The sequence below is a fragment of the Sabethes cyaneus genome, chromosome 2 (genome assembly GCF_943734655.1).
Source record: "Sabethes cyaneus chromosome 2, idSabCyanKW18_F2, whole genome shotgun sequence".
NCBI lineage: Eukaryota > Metazoa > Arthropoda > Insecta > Diptera > Culicidae > Sabethes > Sabethes cyaneus.
In genome coordinates, this window is record NC_071354.1 from 37,785,065 (window position 1) to 37,802,574 (window position 17,510).

A 17,510-nucleotide genomic window follows, 5' to 3' on the forward strand; every position below is an offset into this window, starting at 1 on the left:
CACAGATACCATCGTAAGAGTGCAACGAAACTCAAATTGTTGCTTGGGATGCATTATGTATGAAGCATTTGTAGAACTAATCGTTATCTAGAATATTGCTGAATAAAGCCTTGAACTTACGGTGCTGTAAAAACTGCAATGCTTCGTAACAAAATCAGACTCGTTGTTTCAAGAAAAATCACAAAAATGGCCTTTTTAGCTTCCCAAACCGTATCATTTTCTCAGCGCACATCCAATGATTTATATTACGCTAGCCGTGCCGGAACATATTTGCCCGATCGAATGAATTATTGAATCCAAAAAATTTCTAGATGCCATTTGGTTTCAATTAAACATTATTTAATTTTGATTCGTTTACATCCAATACTTTCATTATCACAAAAAAACGACCTAAACTAGTAACTGTGTTTAATTTTTCAAATTATTTCATTCCAGTACTTACGAAATTGTTTGTAATTTCAGGCAAACATCCAATCCCACGCTCAAATCAGCTCTATGTTTGTTGACCAGCTTGAGCAAAGCGATCTTTTTCTCCTTGGAATTATTCGACTCCAACTCGTACAGTGTGGACAGATTTATCAGAAGAGACTCATTCAATGCCAGCTTGGGATTGCGTTGGACGGCACTTTCGAACATTTTAATCGCCTCCTTTAGTTTGCCGGAATAAAGCAGACACACGCCCATGTTGTTATACAGCATGGTATTCGTATCGTCCAAGACGGATGCCTTCAGAAACAGCCCATGGGCGCTTTGGAAATCGTTTTGCGCTACCGCTAGCAAACCACGATCGATTAGCTCTCGCACGTCCTGACTGTTTTGGTCTTCCCGAAATCGCTTCGCTTCGGAAAACTTCTTCTCTGCGCCGTAAATATCTCCACATTGTAACCGCATGCGACCCCACGCCGACAGCAGCGCCCGTTTCTCGTCAGCCGAAGCAGTTGGTGCTTCCAACAGCTGCCGAATCAATTGATCGGCCAGACTAAAATCCTTTACCATAAGCGAACAGTTGACTATGGAATGTAAAACTCGTTTTTCTCGCAGCTGCCAAAAATTGATCGCTTCTTTAGTGGCAGAACTAGCCGATAATCGCTCGAAATAGCTTCTGATTTGGTTAGTAATAGCCAGAAGTTCAGTCAGCCTGTCTAAGGCGATTCTGGGAGTGCCCAAATAGATCGGTAGCTCCGCGAGAAGCAATCGAAACGAAAACGGAGCCATTGAACCTTTTTTATCGCTGTGCATATCGGGATGGTAAAACTCGTAGAACACATCCGGTTTATTCAAAGATCCAAAAGGTTCAGCCTCAATGCAAGCTATATCGAACTGGCCAAGTTTAATCAGCAGAGCCAGGCGAGTGAACCAGAGCTGCAGCGAATTAGGGGAATGCTTAACGGAATAACCTGCCCGTCCAAATCCTTGCTGCTTGATAGTTAGAAATCTCGCTGTTAGATTGACTGCAGATCGAAAACAACCATGGTCGATTAGCTCTCGCAAGCCACGCTCATCCTGTGTCACATCATTCGGGGACATAATTTTACGATGTTGAGCTTCAATAGGATCGATCAGGAAACTAACAGCTTCTTGCACCGGATCATTCAAATCCGTGGCGACACTGACACCGGGCATAGTCAGTACGACGGAAGAGCCGGATGTAATCACGGGAAGCTTCCACAAATCGCGAACACTGTCCGGAACGCTCGATTTGGTATCCAATGTGTGCAGAAAATCATAGGACGCATATGCGTCTGGAATAACGGAGGAAGTTTTACCTGAATAATATGAGGTGTGACTCAGTTCTATCAGCAAAAAAAAATGTACGTTTTAATCCAAATACCTTCTTTCTCTGCCAGATGGTCGAAAAAACTAGGGGGATCGTTAGCGAAATATTGACTGAGAACTGAGTCTTCTTTGTTTTCGGTCATTTTTACCAAAAAATTTAAAATTACTTGTTTTCTTTAAAGTTGTTCCTATAAGTTTTAAAGTGAACTTAAAAACAGGAATGCGTTCATTTAGGTTTTAACAGCTATTAAATTTAAGCAAAACCAGCTGAGAAACTAAAATGTTACGATGTGTACACGAGAAAGTCAAGGTAATTTCCAATTTGAGTTTGACAACACTATTTTTGACGCATTTCTAGATAGAATTAACAAAAGGGCGAATGTCGCAAATGTAAACAAAACAAGTGAGAGTTACTTTTTGTAGAGTGACTATATACAGAGTGGCGACAATGTCAAAATTGGAATGATAATTATCTGTCAGTGCTAGGGGTGACTCACTTCGCAATTTTGCATTAGCTTTTTACATCATTTGCATTCACTGCAAAAATGCAAGCGAGATTTTTTTGCTGCAAGATTTTTTTATTGGCGGCAACCGTCAGTGTCAGCGCAGCGTGTGACAGCAAGAAATGTCATTGAACATTGAGGTCGATTCTCGATTCTACAGACAAGAGTCAAGTTTATTTCGGATACGGAATTCGAAGTTGTTTTAGGTGAGTTGTAACCGTGACGGCTGATAAACAAAACCGAAAACAATGTGAGTTACTGTCACGGTGTTCTTTAGACATTTTGAATAATTTGACATTTTTTTTAAATAGTCCGGTGTCCGGATGCTATTCGTTTGCCAACAATGTCTCGGCAGCTGAGATTGGATAACGAGGAGAAAGTGCTTCCTTGAATTTGCAACAAAGTACTGAAGTGTGTGGCGGTCAAGTTTAATGCTTCATAAACTCAGCATCAACAAGTATCTCTTCTGACCCGTCGTGAGCTGGTGGACCATGCAAAAGACAACATTGATGCTTCGCTGCCTAATCTTAGCTTTGGCAAGGAATATACGGCTGCCGTCTAAAGTAAGCAGGTTGCTCAGTAGGAGGCACAACGGGCCTTTTTCCTGGTTGAACGTGCAAATCAAGAGCTACAGCAGAAGATTGTTCAAGCCGACGGAGGAGCTGAAGTGAAGATAGAATTAACAAAATGGCGAATTCCCCCCTCAGTGTGTGCGCACTCAGCAGTTCAAATGGACAGCAAGTGAGGTTTGCTATCTGGGACCCGCCAACGTAGAACCGCATGAAACGCAGTTCATGGATACTCCCGATCCAGTATTGGAAGCTCAAGCAGCAATCAGTACCTACTGTAAAAAGCATAATATAATAGGTAATTGTAAACCTTGTAAACCCGAGTACAAAAAAATTTCACTAGCTGTCATTTTTTGTTGCTCTCCAGTAGACCAGTAGACTGCCAGGTACGTAAGCAAAAAATAATACTAAAAAGTGAAAGTTCTTCCGGTATCAGTTTCATTGACGGCCGTATAGTTTAAAACGGAAACAAGATGAAAATGCCCAAACCGTGCTGACATTCCCACCGAATTTACCCAAAGAAATAGAAGAACTTTTGGACCGCTTCTGCACTTTTCACGATGTCACATTTTTAGCAGCGGTTGCATTATTTTTAGTATTATTATTATTCTATTACAGGACCAACAACAGGTGGATGAAAAGATGAATGAATCGGAGGTCAGCATTGATCACAATGCAAGAGATGCCTCTTTGAGACGGCAGCGTTTTAATTGTATGAAACGTTCGTTCGGTTCTGGATCAGACGAGGAGAACTCTTTTGATCCTTGAGCCCCGCACAAGTTACCCCTGAAACAGATCGAGAATCTGTATAAAACTTGAAACGGTCACGATGTTTCGGGTCTCAAGAAATTTATATTTCTCCAGGAGATACCAGTCGTAGCCGATAGCTCTGTTCCTAAGAAAGATAATAAATCATTTGGTGCGGGTTCTCTGATTTCTTAGAGCGCAAAATCGATCTCGCCAGTGAAAGGGCTAGTAATGAATTCAACCGAATTGTCAGTATCGGAGTGTGACCATGATGCTATATACCATAGTACAACCGAAAAAGCCAAAACAGGAGGCATCCTCAGTCAGATGAATTGTAGCGGCACCAGTCACGACATGTCGGTCGGTCTAAGCATTAGACTCTAAGCGAAGTTTGGGCCAAAATGTTGGAATTGATAGCTAGTCAAAATCCAGGTTATCTGAAGTTAAGCACGAATCTTTGTGCCGCTCTGTACATAGCACGTACGATCGTCAACTCGCAGAGCAGTCTCTACCTTTCCACCTTTCTGATGCTGAACATCTCAGATGCAGAGTTCAACGATATGTCCAAGAAAGTGTCAAGTACGAAATAATTTGGCATACCGGGTATGAAATGGGGAAGGCAAATGATCAGGGCCGGCGCTTCCCTTAAGCAAAACAAGCAGTTGCTTGGAGCACCACTTTGAGGGTGTTCCATTTCGGCTACATTAAAAAAACTGGAGCATTAAATAAATAAGAGGTTAATATAATTCTCTCCTCCTTCTTCTTTAGCAGCAAAGAGCCGGGATGGCACGTGTTGTGTCCAGAGTAATTTTTGCGCTGTATTTGATCCAGGGCTATTTGCTGTCAATTTGTTGAGCGTCTCGATAGAAGCAAATCGGCTTAAACCTGGTCATGCCAACTAACACGTTGGGTCCCTCTATTGCTAATGCCGATGAAGATCATGGTGAGAACAGATTTTACTGCACAGTCCGGCATTCTTGCGACGTGATCGGCCCACCGTATTTCCCCGAATTTCGCCAGATCTACTACGTGGATCTCTCTAAGTTCATGGTTGATACGCCTACACCATTCTCCGCTTTCCGTTTGTACTCCACCAAAAAACCCCAAGTTACAATTATCCAAAATTACAGCCTTGATTATTCTGATGAAAACTTATTTGCAACAGAACTTAACAATTAAAACACTCAGATAAGCGGGGTAGGAAGGTCGATTGAAGTTATAAAATTAATTATAAATTTTTCGGAAGATTCTCGAATCTGTTTAAAATCAGCAATCAGCAGATTCATCTTTCGATGCAGCAGCAAGGTATGAGGACAAAGTTTCTGAAGCAACAGGAATTCTGAATCGAACTTTTTTGTTTTTGAAGGTTTATCATTCTGATAATTATTGGTTTCAAGAATTCGACAATTATGCAAGAGGAATGGCGGCTAACTGTGACTTTAATGTGTCGCTTATTTTCGAGGATTGAAAATAATCCTACCACAAGAAGAATATATTTTTCATATAAAGCACTCTGTTACTCTGTTTTACATACTGCTGTCAATTTTATTGAAACATTTTTTTTTCAATGCTTAGATGTACTAGAAATTAACATTTATATGTTGCATACTACAAATTTAGATTCGAACAGTTAATGAAGCATCAGAAAATGCTTTTAGTTTTTCTGTGATAATGGAAGCATGAAAAATTATCTTTTTCGCCAGTATCGTTAAAATAGCAGCAGGAATCTTAACCCTTTAAGCCCGAGCCCACACAATTGTGTAGGTGAGACATGACTACCTTTAAATTTTTTTTCTTTCCTTTCTAAACGTCGTACTTTTACATATATGGCACCAATCTCTTGTGTATACATCGTATAACTCGTAGAAAAAATATAAAATAGCTGAAAAGAAGTTTTCTTTTGTGTTTGGATTAATTATTGTCTATAGTCTTCAAAATCTTGTGAAAACAGCAAAAAGTTTTATCTGTCGTTTCTTATTAAAATTATTGGTAATAAGTATTTCTAATTGATGAAGGGTAGTTGATCCAATAGTTGTGGTAGTACCAATAGTTGCGCTACTATTCATTATTAATGCATATTTTCGTCACCGTAGCATTTTAGATAAAACAATTACATTCATTATATAAAACAGGTTTTTAGAAGTATTGGTAGTTAGACTACACCATTTAAAATTAAAGCATTATTTGCTAAAATGCCAATTTTCCAAAATCTAACGCGCAGTTGGAGCGCACAACTATAGGCGCTCATCTATAGTTTTGCTACGATGTTTTTTCACTTAGCAACCTAGTATGTATATGAAATAACACAATTAAAGGAACATCAAACTTAATTAAGGAAACTTTAGCGCAACTGTTGGTACAATATAATTGAATCGGAAAATTCATTTTTACTTTATAAAGCTTCTCGTACAAAGAAAGCAATTGTCTTGCCTTGTGACAAATACCTTGTATTTAATAAATTTATATCCCACAAGCATTAATTGAAGCATATACCTCAATACACAAGCAAAATGAAGTTATATTGTGCTTAGTGGCGCAACTAATGGATCATCTACCCTAATTAAAAATTTACGGGAAATAACTTTTACAACTTAATTATGCACATTGTTTTTCATACCTACACAATTGTGTAGGTTCGGGCTTATTGTATACCTACTTTTACCTTTACGTTCCCGCCGGGACTTCAAAAATTAGTGTACTTGGTGTTACACTTTTGGCTCTATCTTTACTATTTTTTGATCGATTTTTATACAACTTGTCTTCAAAGAACCACCTTAGATTGACCTTCAATGCAAAAATATATTAGCAAATTTTGGATCCATTTCCCCAGAGATATTCCAGATTGCTATTATTTCCCAGAGATAATCCAGAAAAATTGTTTGGAACCGGTTAGTTTTAGTCTTGGTGCTTCTAGTTAAAAAGCGCCCGCCTGACAGGTTAATCTGCTGCGAACAGTGCCGAGCGGAACGTATACGGTATCTTCTTCTTCTTCAGCAGCATAGAGCCGGGGTGGCTCGTGCTGTTTCAAGCACTCGTCTCCATTCAACTCGGTCTTGGGCCACTCGTCGCCAATTTCCTAGTCGTCTCAGAAGTCACAAATCGCTTTCGACCTGGTCGAGCCATCGTGCACGTTGGGCCCCCCTGTTCCTGGTGCCGGTGGGGTTGTTGAAGAGGACTATTTTCGTCGCACTGTCGTCCGGCATCCTTACGACGTGTCCGGCCCACCGTAGCCTGCTAACTTTCGCTAGATGTACGATGGGAGTCTCCCCAAGCAGTGCCTGTAGCTCGTGATTCATACGCCTCCGCCACTCTCCGCTTTCAGTTTGTACTCCGCCAAATATCGTCCGCAGCACTTTCCGCTCAAACACGGCAAGGGCGCGTATGTCCTCCGTAAGCAGCGTCACGGCTTCAAGTCCATAAAGAACTACCGGTCTAATAATGGTTTTGTACATTGTTAGCTTCGTGCGGCGGCGTATGCTTCCTGATCGTAGTGTTTTACGAAGGGCAAAGTAGGCCCGATTTCCCGCTTGGATGCGCCGCTGGATCTCCTTACTAGTGTTGTTGTCCGCGGTCACCAGCGATCCCAAATACACGAACTCCTCTACCACTTCTAGTTCGTCGCCGTCAACGGTTACCGTCCGTGGGAGGCACGCATTTGTTTCCTTTGAGCCTCTTCCTTTCATGTATTTGGTCTTCGACGCATTTATTTTTAGCCCAATTCTAGACTCCACTTTCAGTCTGGCGTAGATTGCCTCCGCCGTCGCAAAGTTCCTGGCAATGATATCGAAGTCATCTGCAAAGCCTAGAAGTTGGCTACTCTTGGTAAAAATCGTGCCTCTCGTTTCGATGCCCGCTCGTCGGATCACCCCCTCAAGAGCGATGTTGAACAGCATGCAGGATAGACCGTCACCTTGTCTCAACTCTCGTCGCGTCTCGAAGGGACTCGAGAGTGTCCCAGAGATGCGTACGAAACACATCACTCGATCCAATGTAGCTCTGATCAGTCGCGTCAGTTTGTCCGGAAAACCGTATTCGTGCATTATCTGCCATAGCTTATCTCGATCGACTGTATCGTATGCTGCTTTGAAATCAATAAAGATGTGATGCGTGGGCACGTTGTATTCCCGACATTTCTGCAAGATCTGTCGGATAGTAAAAATTTGGTCCGTAGTTGCGCGAGCCCCCATGAAACCCGCCTGATAATTCCCTACGAAACCTTGTGCTATCGGTGACAGCCGGCGTAACAGGATCTGGGAGAGCACCTTGTAGGCGGCGTTTACCAGCGTTATACCACGATAGTTGCAGCAGTCTAGCCGATCACCCTTTTTGTAGATGGGACAAACCACTCCTTCCATCCATTCCTCCGGTAGCTTTTCCTCCTCCCAAATCCTAGAAATAACCCAGTGTAGAGCCTTTGCTAGCGTTTCTCCGCCATGTTTAGAAAGCTCTGCCGGTAGGCGGTCCTTCCCAGCGGCTTTATTGGTCTTCAGCAGCCTGATTTCTCGTTGGACTTCTTGGAGATCAGGTGCTAGGACATCACTATCTTCCATGGGCTCTCCTAGGTTAATTTCCGTTCCGCCTCCTTCTGCTACTTCGCCATTGAGGTGTTCATCGAAGAACTGCTTCCACCTGTCGACCACCTCGCGCTCGTTTGCAATTAGATTCCCTCGCTCGTCCCTACACATGTCAAGTTTCGGTGTGTAGCCCTTTCGAGTTTGGTTCACCTTTTCATAAAACTTGCGCGTGTCATTAGCTCGGAATAGTTGCTCTAATTCTTCACGATCTCTGTCCTCCTTTTGGCGCTTTTTTCTCCTCAGGATCGTGGTCAACTGGTTCCTAGCTCGTCGGTACTTGGCCAGGTTCTCTCTAGTGGCAATACTTAGATAATTTCTCCAAGCATTTTTTTTCTCTTCCACCGCTTGTTGGCATTCCCCATCAAACCAATCATTTTGTGTACTCCGAGGCTCAATACCTAGTGCCGCGGTAGCGGCCTCTCCGATGGCCGAACGTATTCTGCCCCAACCGTCTTCGAGGTTTGCAGCACCTAACTCCTCGGAAGAAGGAAGTGCCTCATTCAGTACTCGCGCGTAGTTCTCGGCAGCTTGTGGGTTCCCAGTAAACCATTTGGTTTGTATATCTCGATTGCAACTGAGATATACGAAATCATATCTGAACGAAAAAGTTATATTTCACGCCATATAAGAACATATATGTACCAAAGTGGAGGCGATATACGTGCGAAAGCTTTGACAATTATTTGTAATTCTTTTTTGCGTAGTTTTTATAACACGCAACTAAATACTCCTGAATATATGATTAAGATATAATCAAATATTGCAATCGTCTATACTGCTTTATAATTCACAGTCATGAATTGTATATGAAGGCACGCACGACTGCAAAACAACTTATTGTTCACTCCGATTTGATATACTCTAATTATTATACAATTCCAATGTGAAATTGACATGAAAACGATTTATTATGAACTTTCTATTACGATTTTGTGTTATCTGGGTTGTCTAGCTGCCTGATGTTCAGCCGAGGAGGGCGGCTTTGACGTGTCCGGTATACGGTGGACAGCTTTGAGCGCACATGTACTGCTACTAGGTAGTGGTCAGAATCAATATCCGCACCCCGACGGGAGCGTACGTTCGTGATGTTAGAGAAGAACCGGCCCTCTATGAGTACGTGGTCAATTTGGTTCATTGTACGTTGGTCAGGTGATCTCCAGGTGGCTTTGTGGATATCCTTGCGCGGGAAAAAGGTGCTTCGGATCACCAGGCCTCGAGAAGCTGCGAAGTTTATACATCGTTGGCCGTTATCGTTTGTGTCGGTGTGCAGGCTATGGGGTCCTACCACCGGTCTATACATTTCTTCCCTACCGACCTGGGCGTTCATATCCCCGATGACGATCTTGATGTCCCGTGACGAGTAGCTGTCGTACGTTGCCTCCAGCCTCGCGTAGAACGCTTCTTTCTCATCGTCGGGTCTACCTTCGTGCGGGCAGTGCACGTTAATGATGCTATAATTGAAGAAACGGCCCTTTATCCTCAATACACACATTCGTTATCGCCTTCCAATCAATCACGCGATCCTGCATTCCGCCCAGCACTACAAAGCCCGTCCCCAGTTCGTTGGTGGCGCCACCGCTCTGGTAAAACTGGGCCTTTTCGCCACGGATCTTCTATACCTTCTCTCCTTTGCGACAGATTTCCTGCAGAGCTACGATGCCGAGTTTGCGGGGTTCCAGCTGTTCAATCAGCACCCGCTCGCAACCTGCGAAATTTAGCGATCTGCAGTTCCAAGTCCCGAGTCTCCATTCGTCGTCCTTATTCCGTCGCCTAGGTCGATGTCGAATATTCCGTTCCGTATATGCTTGAATGTTGTTAGTTTGTGTTGTTTAGGTGTGTAGCCGTACTGGGGCAACACTACCGAGTCTCGTGATGGGGCTGCCATCTTATAGTGCCGAGACTCACTACCTCCTTCCCGGTTCATCAGGTATCAGGTATCAGCATCTTTGGCTCGAGCAGCACGTTCCTCACAATCATGTGGAAGATTTGTTCCTTCCCGGTTAGTATACGACCTTAGTTTCCACCGGGGTTGGTTACCCGATCTCCACCCGAGGTTGCTCGTATCCCGGCTGGTACCACGAGGAGGTTGGGGTAGGAGTTGCTAGGTAAGAGGCTATGAACCACTGTGGGGTCTATTTTATGCCCAGTGTACAAGGCACCGATGGTACGCATTACCAAGCCATTTACCAGCCAACGAAACGTAAACGATTTACTGTATTGGTAGAATTTCAGAGAAAGTTAATATATTTAAATTTATTCGTTTTATAATTAACCGCCCTATTCGTGATTTAAAAACAAATGACATTGTAATATTCTTCAAGACATCAAGGATGTTTTGCTAGTAAAATTCTGTAAGGTACTTCCTTTATCCGAGGACACTGAATGAAAATTCTTTGCCTCCGCAAATTTTTTCATTAGAATTTATTCATTAACATTTGTTCTCGTTTAAGAGACGACATGATAAATTCTCTTCGCGTTTTAAAACTTAATTTTTTTAATGAACTAGTCAATTAGTTATGCCGAAAGAAATTGAGTACCATTGATTATGGAAAGATCTGCTTTAAATCATAAAATTTTCAAATGTAGTTTTCGATTATTAACTTTTACCGATTTTCATCAATACCGAAAAACCGGTTTTCGAAATACCGCCCAGTATTGGCATCTCTATACGGGAGTATAGGTTTTCTTTTATTTAAATGTTTTTGTGAAGTTTTCTTTCCCCCGTCCAAACCCTTCCATTCTTCCTGATCCGTTTCCCTTCCCATCAGGGAAATGATGATGAGAAGCCAAAGCGGCGAGGCACAAATGTCCAAAATAAATATGAAGAACGTGCCACCCGAGTCAAAAATACCTTCTGAGGATTGAAACCACCCGTTTCCATAAGTTAACTCAATCTAGTACGATTAACTACTTTAAAGAGAAATTTCGTACTTATTTAAAATTTAAGTCATTCTGTAACTCGAATTGAGAGCTTGCTATTCAATTTTGTAAAATTAAGAGTTGCGGAATGTGGCCTTAGATTACTTCACAGACCCTTGCCCAACAACTTGTCTTGCCAGTTGGCACAACGGGTAAGAAAAGCTAGCAGCTTGTAGCTCCAAATACTGGAACTAATCGAGGTCCAAGGGGCTTACGAGGCTCAGAGCGAATACACAATAAAAACGATCGTATCCTGGTTCCAAACACGGCGAAAACCAAGATTGAGTGTGCACGAACCAGGGCGACTGAGACAGCAACCCATCAATGATACTCCAAGCTGGAAAGAGCTGTTCAGAAGTTCTGTAAACGCGACAAAAGAGCCAGGGTCAACTAACTAGTTGAAGAGGGTCACTACCAGCAGACATATCCACTTATTGTAGAAAATTTTTGCTACCTTAGTGGAGTTAGCACCAATGCGAGCATGTCGCCACGGGCAGAGCTGGCTAATTACTGATCGACCGTCCGACCGACCGAGACAAGCCTAACTGTTCATCTAAACAATTAAACAACTCTTCCGAGTCTCAAAATCTGCAGACTAAAAAAATCAGCAGCGCGTGATGCCCACAGTACGTCGCATCGACCGTGTCAACCCGGAGGTGCCGTCATTAATAGAAATTGTATATATGAAGTCTTGTAAATCACCAGGAATAGTCTGTATTTTAGCCGAGATGCTGAAAGCTTGCCCAGTATCGCCATCGCAAATGTTGCATCAACTCTTCAGCAATATCTGAGAAACTGCAACATTTCCGGTGGATTGGATCCTTCTGTGAGCCCTAAAAGGGTTGCTACAGGAGTGAGACAGGGTTACAAACCTTCATCGCGACTGTTCCTCGTCGTTATGGATAAAATTTTAATTGGCTTTGATACCAAACCTGACCGAGGATTACCCTGAAACTTTTTGACAATGGAGTAATTAAATGACCTCGAGCTGGCCGACGACATTCTCTTGCTCTCCCAATGGCAATATGATATGCAGAGAAATTTAGATGGACTCTGCTACAATTCCAGGTCTTTGCGACCATAGTCAACGTCGCAAAGACCAAGTCAGTGGGAGTGAACAATAACAATTCCTCCAATTTCACAGTAGAGGTTGAGGAGGTGGAAGATTTTGGTAGCCAGACAACCCCAGATGGTGGTACTAAGACCGATATAAACACACAAATCAGGATGACTAGCGGTGATTTTTTGGATCTTACTTTGGAAAGTTTGGTGCTCAAATCAGATCACTTTACCGACTCAAACACGGATTTTCAATTCTAACGAGAAATCCGGTCTATTGCCTGCGAGACGTAGTGCGTATCTATCAGCGGAGACAACTGCAGGTCTTGATTAATCGTTGCCTGAATACACTATTCGGGCTTAGTGGTCTAACACTCGATCGTTGATCGAGGTCACCAGCGCCAGATAGAAACAGAGATTTGGGACCGTAGGTAGAGGTGGATCTGACATATTTTGAGAAGAGAATCGAAAGAAATCTGCAGGAAACCTGGACTCAAATGTAATCCATAGGGAGAGCAGAAGAGGCAAACCTAGAGCCTAATGGCGGGCTACGCCGTCAACGTCAGTCAATTGATTCAGACTATTGATGCAAACCTCTCCTAGCGACAGGTGAAAGTCAGGGCATATGACCGTCGACAGTTGAGAAAGCAGACTTTTTAATTTTGGCCGAACCAACGGACATGGCCACACAAGTAATTAAGCAATCAGCAAGCATCTAATTTTTTTCCTGGTTTTGGGTGAAAATTCCTGGTTTTTCCCGGTTTTTCCTGGTGAAAAAAAATTCCTGGTCTTTACCTGGTTGAGTTGCCACCCTGTGTATGCACTGCGACTATCTTAGGCCAAAGTCAATCAATCCTGAAATTACAGCCTCCATGAAGAGCCGAGGCTCCATTGTCTATGCACCGAATCCGAAAACATCGTTTCTAAATTAAATTCCCTGCATTATGGAAAAAATCGGCCACAAGCCAGAGTTCAACACCGGCAGCGGGTAAGGTACAGAAAGGTTCTAGGCAAAAGGCAAGGCAAAATATTGGTTCCCCGTTGCTATCGTCGTGTGGAGATAAAATATAGCAAGCTCGGTAGTGGGTATTTCGACTTTGAACAGCACAATCAAACCGTATTCGTTGGTTTAGAACCCATTCTTTCAAATGCCTACTGCAATGCAATACTTGACTCTATTTTATTTATCCGTCGAGGAAAGGAATTTGGTCGCATTGTTGCGCGAAGGAGTTCATTCTGGCCTGTGAGCTTTGCTTTTTGCGCCACATGCTATGATGTTGGAACTTGAAATCAAGCTTGCCAGACTAGCAACTTTCTGCACTTGTTACGTACCGTCCTGGCAATAATGGTAAGTTTAATTCAAAACTGGAATGCTTTCATTCTGCATCAAATGCACAACGAATTCTTGGAGGCGTCTAATTTCACAAATTGTCATAAATAGTGTTTTGTGGGCGTTTGAATAGAATTATTGATATTTAAATTAAGCATTGTTCACATATTTTAACAAAGTCACTTATAGAAGTAAATCATTTTTACAGATAACAATAGCAGCTGCCGAAGATTAACCGAGATAGACCAAGTTCTAGCGGATGGTCAACTAAAAAACAAATCAGCTCACAGCAAGGCGAACTGTTCGCTCTCCTGTTCAAAGCCACCAGCATGCCGAGATTCCCGAGATGACGATGGCAAAGGCAAAACCGACGTAGGATGGTAGCGTTTCGGAGCAAAAGAGCGATGCAATCGGCGCATTAGCGAGTGTCGCGGAGAAAAAAAAAACAACTATCCGCGGCCGGTGTTAGTTTGTCGTCTGCGCTGCCGGCCGGAACCGGTAAACTTTCGTCTGACGGTGACAGTTTTAGCTCAAGTATTGGATGGCTTTGGATTGTGATTCTGTGGATCTAGTTTCATCGGTTTTGAGTGCTATCGATCAGCAAGATAGTGACAGTGTGGTTGGGTACAGTTGCGGCGCGATTAAGCTACTTTTTTTTCTCCTAAATCAAAGTCGAATTCGGTACTGTCGTGGTCGCTACTGTATCCAAAATAAGGCCACACACATTTCTGGACACGAAACGATTACTAGTGCTTTGATTGCTGCGCTGGAGCATGGCAGTCAAAATTCGTTCAAAGAGCGCAACAATCCAACAATGCATATTCTGGCGTGTAATTTACTGACCCGAGGTTATAGCGATAAAAACAGTGGTCGGAAACTTTGGTTCGTGCTTACAAAGACGATGTGATGAACGATCGTATTAGAGTTGATTATGAGAATTGCGCCCCGTTTACCGACAATTGCGTGGATGATTTCGGAACGAAGATTCCACCGAAGTGGATGTCGAAACAGGAGCTCAGTACGTTGTAGTACCGTACCGGAGTAGTACCGGAAACAATTTTGTTTCCATCGATGATAAGCATTCAACCGATAGTGGCAAGCACCTGATTGCTCAACTCGTAACTTCTTGAAGATTCCCTCGCTGGCTTACGATATACCGGAGCTACGTTGCTATCCTGTTGACTTTTATTCTGATAATGTAACCGGTCATAATGCGAAAGATAATGAAGTTCTATCTAACCTGGTTAGATGAGACTTAGAACTAAGCCGTTGATTAATATTTTTATGATTTGTCTCAAAATGAGCAACTGTAAGAAGAAAAAAATTTCTAACTATAATAATGAAATATATTGACATTCAAATAAAAAATAAATATATAAATAAAAAATCTGACAATAAAATAAATTTGAAACTTTGATTTTTGTTTAGCTATTTTCTCTAAAAATCCCACGAGAAAAGATGATGTTTAACAACATTACTGAAAGATTTTGAGGGATCTTCGTGTTCCCTTAATAATGTATATGCTATTGCGGTTGCTGGGCCGAAAGGATTGCGACTGCTGAGCTTCTGTCTAACTGGTCAACAACGATGCAACCGATGATGGCACGCACCATGATTCAGCTGTTCCGGTATTTTTTACGTCCTCGTAATCACTGCGGAGAATTTCCAAGTGACACCAAACACCCTCCCTCAGTGATCCAGCATCGATATTTCGCTTTGAATGCTAAAACGACGAACAGCAATGGCAATGACTACGTTAAGCTATTTCATATAATTACACTTACCGCCTTACCGTATTCACTTAGGTTTCGAGAACGGTCTTGCGAAGTGGTTCCTGCTCGTGACGTGGTCCGGAACGCGACCAACAAACTCCTCCGTTGCCGGTATTTTGTACGACAGCCGGTTCACCTTATCATGGAATGTAAAAGCGCAACGGCGAGCCACCGATAAATTTATCAAACTGCAGGTTGTCAAAGTATGTACTTTCATTGAAGAATGCTCTATACTGCATGCTTCCACTGAATATACAAAATAAAATATTTACTCTGGCGAAATAAACCAGCTACGAACGGGACAGAAAAACAACACAAACGCGAAGAACAACAACATCATCAGAGAAGTTTTTGACAGATGGTCTTGCAAAATTTGCATTCACTGCAAATGGATGCAAAGCGATATTTGCAGTGATTGCAGTATTTGCAGTGAATATATTTAATATAATTCTAGTGAGACGCCCCTAGTGTCAGTGTCATTCCAATCGAGCAGACGACCTATCCAACGCGTATGCAGGAAAGAGAAAGAAAAACCTTGGAAAAGCCGCATTGCATACATTTGGATGACTTGTCGCCACTCTGTATATAGTCACTCTAACTTTTTGCTGAACCAGCATAGGAAAATCAACCCTCACTCGGTTTGTTTACGCTTGCGACACTCGCCCTTTTGTTAATTCTATCTTCAATTGGACAGATTACTGGAAAAGCTGCGGGAAATGCGAGCCAGATTGCCATATATTTCTGAAAAATATTTTGTTTATTGTCAATTGCAAGAAAATTGTACCATCCAAAGTGCGCAATCGCCCATAAAAGTGCTATTTTAGCTTAAATCGTTTCGGTCTCTTCGGCGCACTTATTGCTTGGAAGATAACGAAAAAGTGCGCCGAAGATACCGAAACGATTTAATGCAAAATAGCACTTTTATGAGCGATATCGCACTTTGGATGTTACAATTTTCCTTGCAATTGACAATAATAGGGCAAATAATCACGATAACTGCAGCTCTTATTGCTGCAGCTTGATGGGCAGCTCGCTGGAAAAACGAACTATACACTCAGAAAAATAACCTGACAAAATTCATAAGATTTGCCTTATGAACGTTTGAAAAATCAATAATTTTCAATTTCATAAGGTACGTATGGAATTCTTAACAGAACAATAAGATTATTGAATCATGTACTGTTACTTTTTGTACGTACACATTAAGGTAACTATTACTCATATCAATATAAAAAACATACTGGCACCACTTCAGCAAATTCGATGAATTTATAATATTACCTTATGAAATTTACTTTGTTGTTTCTTCTCGGTGCTTGTCAACTGTCAGTCGGCCGGTCAAGTTCAAGACGCGCACGCGATTTGTTTTGATGTGAAAAAAGTTAGTTTTTTGTGTTCTTTGAGTGCGTTTCACTTATTTTCTCCTTTTTCGGGATGGCCACTAGCCACTATTAAGGAAAAGGTCGCAGTGGCATCACCATAAGTGGTTAAAAAAGTGAAAAAATTCGGAAATTTAACAACGCATTGCTGGTCAATGTTGTTAATCGTTTTACTAACGGAAAAAAGGTGCGAAGTAAGAAAATGTTCGCTCTGAAGTGCCTAAGGATAGTGCGTGATAAGAAGTTAAAAAAAGTTGTCGGTAGCGAACGCAAGTTGTGCTTCAGCAATTATAAGCGTAACATCCGGAAGACGTTGAACAGGGGTTTGGTTTTGATCCTATTGGCTGGTCGTCATAAGGGCAAGCGTATTGTCCTGCTGAAGGTTTATTCCGCAGAACTAATTGCCACCAAAACCCGATCGAATGTAAAGAACATCAAGCTGCCGAACCACATCATCAATAGCTACTTCCGTCGGGTGGTCAAGAAAAAGAACACCTGAAATGAGATATCTAAAAAAAACTGCGGGTTTGGATGACGGCTTAGCCAGTGGTAAGTTGAATAGGTATAAGTTATTTCATTTATTTTTTTCAGTTCGTTTATTTGATTAGGCTCGTATGCGGAAACTTAAAGGAGCCGTGTTTCATTTTTTACAGTATTAACATACTCGGCACTATTTAAGATATTTTGTTCGCAGGTGTGATCGTTACGCCCGATTTACTGGTGTTAGCAGGGTTCACAAGCTCAACATTGGATGGACAAAGAGTAATAGGTTTAGGGTTTTTAATTTATTCATTTATTTCTCTTTTCGGTGATCCTGTTGCAACGGTTTCGTATGTAGTCATTGTTGTACTCCGTGTTTTCGGATCATATCTCCAGTACATG

The 17,510-nt window shown here is 42.1% G+C and overlaps 2 protein-coding genes and 1 pseudogene across 2 annotated transcripts; 2 read left to right on the forward strand and 1 right to left on the reverse strand.

The window, feature by feature from the left end:
• Window positions 1–362: 362 nt before the first annotated feature.
• LOC128737189 (trafficking protein particle complex subunit 12) lies at window positions 363–1,985 on the reverse strand. Its single transcript, XM_053831778.1, has 2 exons — window positions 1,832–1,985; window positions 363–1,766 (listed from the first exon to the last, which is right to left on the reverse strand). Exons 1-2 carry the CDS (start codon window positions 1,917–1,919, stop codon window positions 439–441), a joined length of 1,416 nt encoding a protein of 471 aa, XP_053687753.1. The 5' UTR covers window positions 1,920–1,985; the 3' UTR covers window positions 363–438.
• A 79-nt stretch (window positions 1,986–2,064) lies between these two features.
• On the forward strand, window positions 2,065–4,185 carry LOC128735299 (prohibitin-2-like; annotated as a pseudogene).
• Window positions 4,186–16,830: 12,645 nt separating this feature from the next.
• On the forward strand, window positions 16,831–17,127 carry LOC128735300 (60S ribosomal protein L6-like). The gene has a single exon (XM_053829790.1). It carries the CDS (start codon window positions 16,831–16,833, stop codon window positions 17,125–17,127), a length of 297 nt encoding a protein of 98 aa, XP_053685765.1.
• Window positions 17,128–17,510: the final 383 nt, after the last annotated feature.

Coding starts and splice junctions, on each gene's coding strand:
- LOC128737189 (XM_053831778.1), bottom strand. CDS start 1,919: ATGACCGAAAACAAAGAAGACTCAGTTCTCAGTCAATATTTCGCTAAC. Junction 1,767..1,831: donor CCATCTGGCAGAGAAAGAAG/GTATTTGGATTA, acceptor CATATTATTCAG/GTAAAACTTCCTCCGTTATT.
- LOC128735300 (XM_053829790.1), top strand. CDS start 16,831: ATGTTCGCTCTGAAGTGCCTAAGGATAGTGCGTGATAAGAAGTTAAAA.